Source organism: Lactuca saligna, chromosome 9 (assembly GCF_052625555.1).
Source record: "Lactuca saligna cultivar CGN05327 chromosome 9, ASM5262555v1, whole genome shotgun sequence".
Lineage (NCBI taxonomy): Eukaryota > Viridiplantae > Streptophyta > Magnoliopsida > Asterales > Asteraceae > Lactuca > Lactuca saligna.
The window spans coordinates 46,678,490-46,680,191 of NC_136425.1; the positions used below are offsets into that span (position 1 = coordinate 46,678,490).

The 1,702-nt window shown below is 32.5% G+C and overlaps 1 protein-coding gene across 1 annotated transcript; it reads left to right on the forward strand.

Moving 5' to 3' along the window:
* Positions 1-257: 257 nt before the first annotated feature.
* LOC145015699 (protein C2-DOMAIN ABA-RELATED 4-like) lies at positions 258-1,702 on the forward strand. Its single transcript, XM_078974172.1, has 3 exons — positions 258-709; positions 1,057-1,152; positions 1,264-1,702. The coding sequence occupies exons 1-3, from the start codon at positions 599-601 to the stop codon at positions 1,552-1,554; spliced, it is 498 nt and encodes a 165-aa protein (XP_078830298.1). The 5' UTR covers positions 258-598; the 3' UTR covers positions 1,555-1,702.

Sequence of the window (1,702 nt, forward strand, 5' to 3'; positions counted from 1 at the left end):
TTAATTAAAAAATAAATACATCCATTATTTTGAAAAAAAATCGTCAATATTTTATCATATTTATGAAAAAAAAAAAAAAAAAAAAAGCTCTCATTTTTAATATAAAAAATTACATATGATGTATAATAAAAATCAAAGAATAACTTTTCTAAAATAAAAGATACAAAAAGAAAATGACATGAAATTGTGGGGCTTAAAATAAAAAAATAAAAGGGCCGAGTGTGAAAATATTAATCATGCATCCTTTGTTTTTTTTTGAGTGGGCCACCTAAAATAAACCAATTTTTACAAACGAATTCAGAATCAACCCATTTTTGCAAACAGTTATCAAATTGCAAACGATTCAAGATTTTGAATGCTATGGGATGGGGCAGGTATGGTAAGATCTTACGACCACCCCAAACGGGGAATGGCGAGATGAAGCCGTGATAATCCTCGAAATTTCCAAATTTAGAAAATTACTTGTGAATTCTAACCAAAAACACCAAATCAATCTGCTGTATCTTCTCGGAAATCACAGGAAGATCACCATAAACATTTGCATTTGTGATTCGATTCGCTTCCTTTCAATACGATTCTGGTCGATTAGCCTATTGTGATGGAGCGTCTGTTAGGGCTTCTCAGAATTCGAATCAAAAGAGGTGTGAATCTCGCAATTCGTGATATCAATTCCAGTGATCCATACATCGTCATCCGAATGGGTAAACAGGTCAGCCCTCATGGTTTCTTCCATTTAGGTTTTCATTTCAAAATTCTCATACATGCTTTTGAATCTTTGTTGTCACGAATGGATTCATGTTGATAAAAAGTTGTATTCTTGGGAAGAGATACATTAATTTTGGTGCCATAATCTTGCATTACGTTAAATTATTTCAAATTGATTATTTCGGTTTTAGTAATCAAATTTACATAATCTAATGAAAGATAATTATTGATTCTACCTTCTAATAATCAATATTTTGCTTCGATACTTAAATTTCAATACTGTTGTATCTGGGACACTGAGAGCTTCATCGTTATATTGTTTGCTCCATGGATGTTTATAATTTAATGCAGAAACTTAAGACTCGAGTCATGGAGAGGGATGTGAACCCCGTGTGGAACGAAGACTTGACTATTTTCGTTTATGATCCCGAGCTTCCAATAAAGCTGGTAATTTTTTTATATTTAAAGCATTTTTACATGTTATTCCAACTTTATAGGTGCAATTTTTGTGTGATTGTTTTGGCATGTGTAACAAACTTTTGTGTATATAAATTGTAGGCAGTCTTGGATCATGACTTTTTTAGCATGGATGATAAAATGGGAGACGCAGAATTTCACTTAAAGCCATTTTTGGAGGGTCTAAAGATGAATCTGAAGAACACCCCAAGTGGCACTGTAATTAATCGGATAAAACCGAGCAAGTCAAATTGCCTAGCAGAAGATAGTTGCATAACTTGGAGAAACAACGTTGTTGTTCAAGATTTGTGTTTGAGATTGAGAAACGTGGAATGTGGTGAAGTCGAAATCGAGCTTCATTGGATTGATGTTCCTGGTTGTAAATTGTCTTAGAAGTTTATGCATTTAATGTCTTGTATATTTGCTCAATACTTGTTTTGTTTGTACATGTTTTACATCCAATATTGTATGTTGAAAGCTTGAGATATTGTGTAAGTCGATAGTACTCATATTCTTGAAAGATACATTCACTAAGTGCAAA

Bases quoted from the DNA above. Each gene is read 5' to 3' on its own strand.
- LOC145015699 (XM_078974172.1), top strand. From the start codon at position 599: ATGGAGCGTCTGTTAGGGCTTCTCAGAATTCGAATCAAAAGAGGTGTG. The intron at 710-1,056 runs GTCAGCCCTCAT...AATTTAATGCAG, and splicing joins TCATCCGAATGGGTAAACAG to AAACTTAAGACTCGAGTCAT. The intron at 1,153-1,263 runs GTAATTTTTTTA...TATAAATTGTAG, and splicing joins CCGAGCTTCCAATAAAGCTG to GCAGTCTTGGATCATGACTT.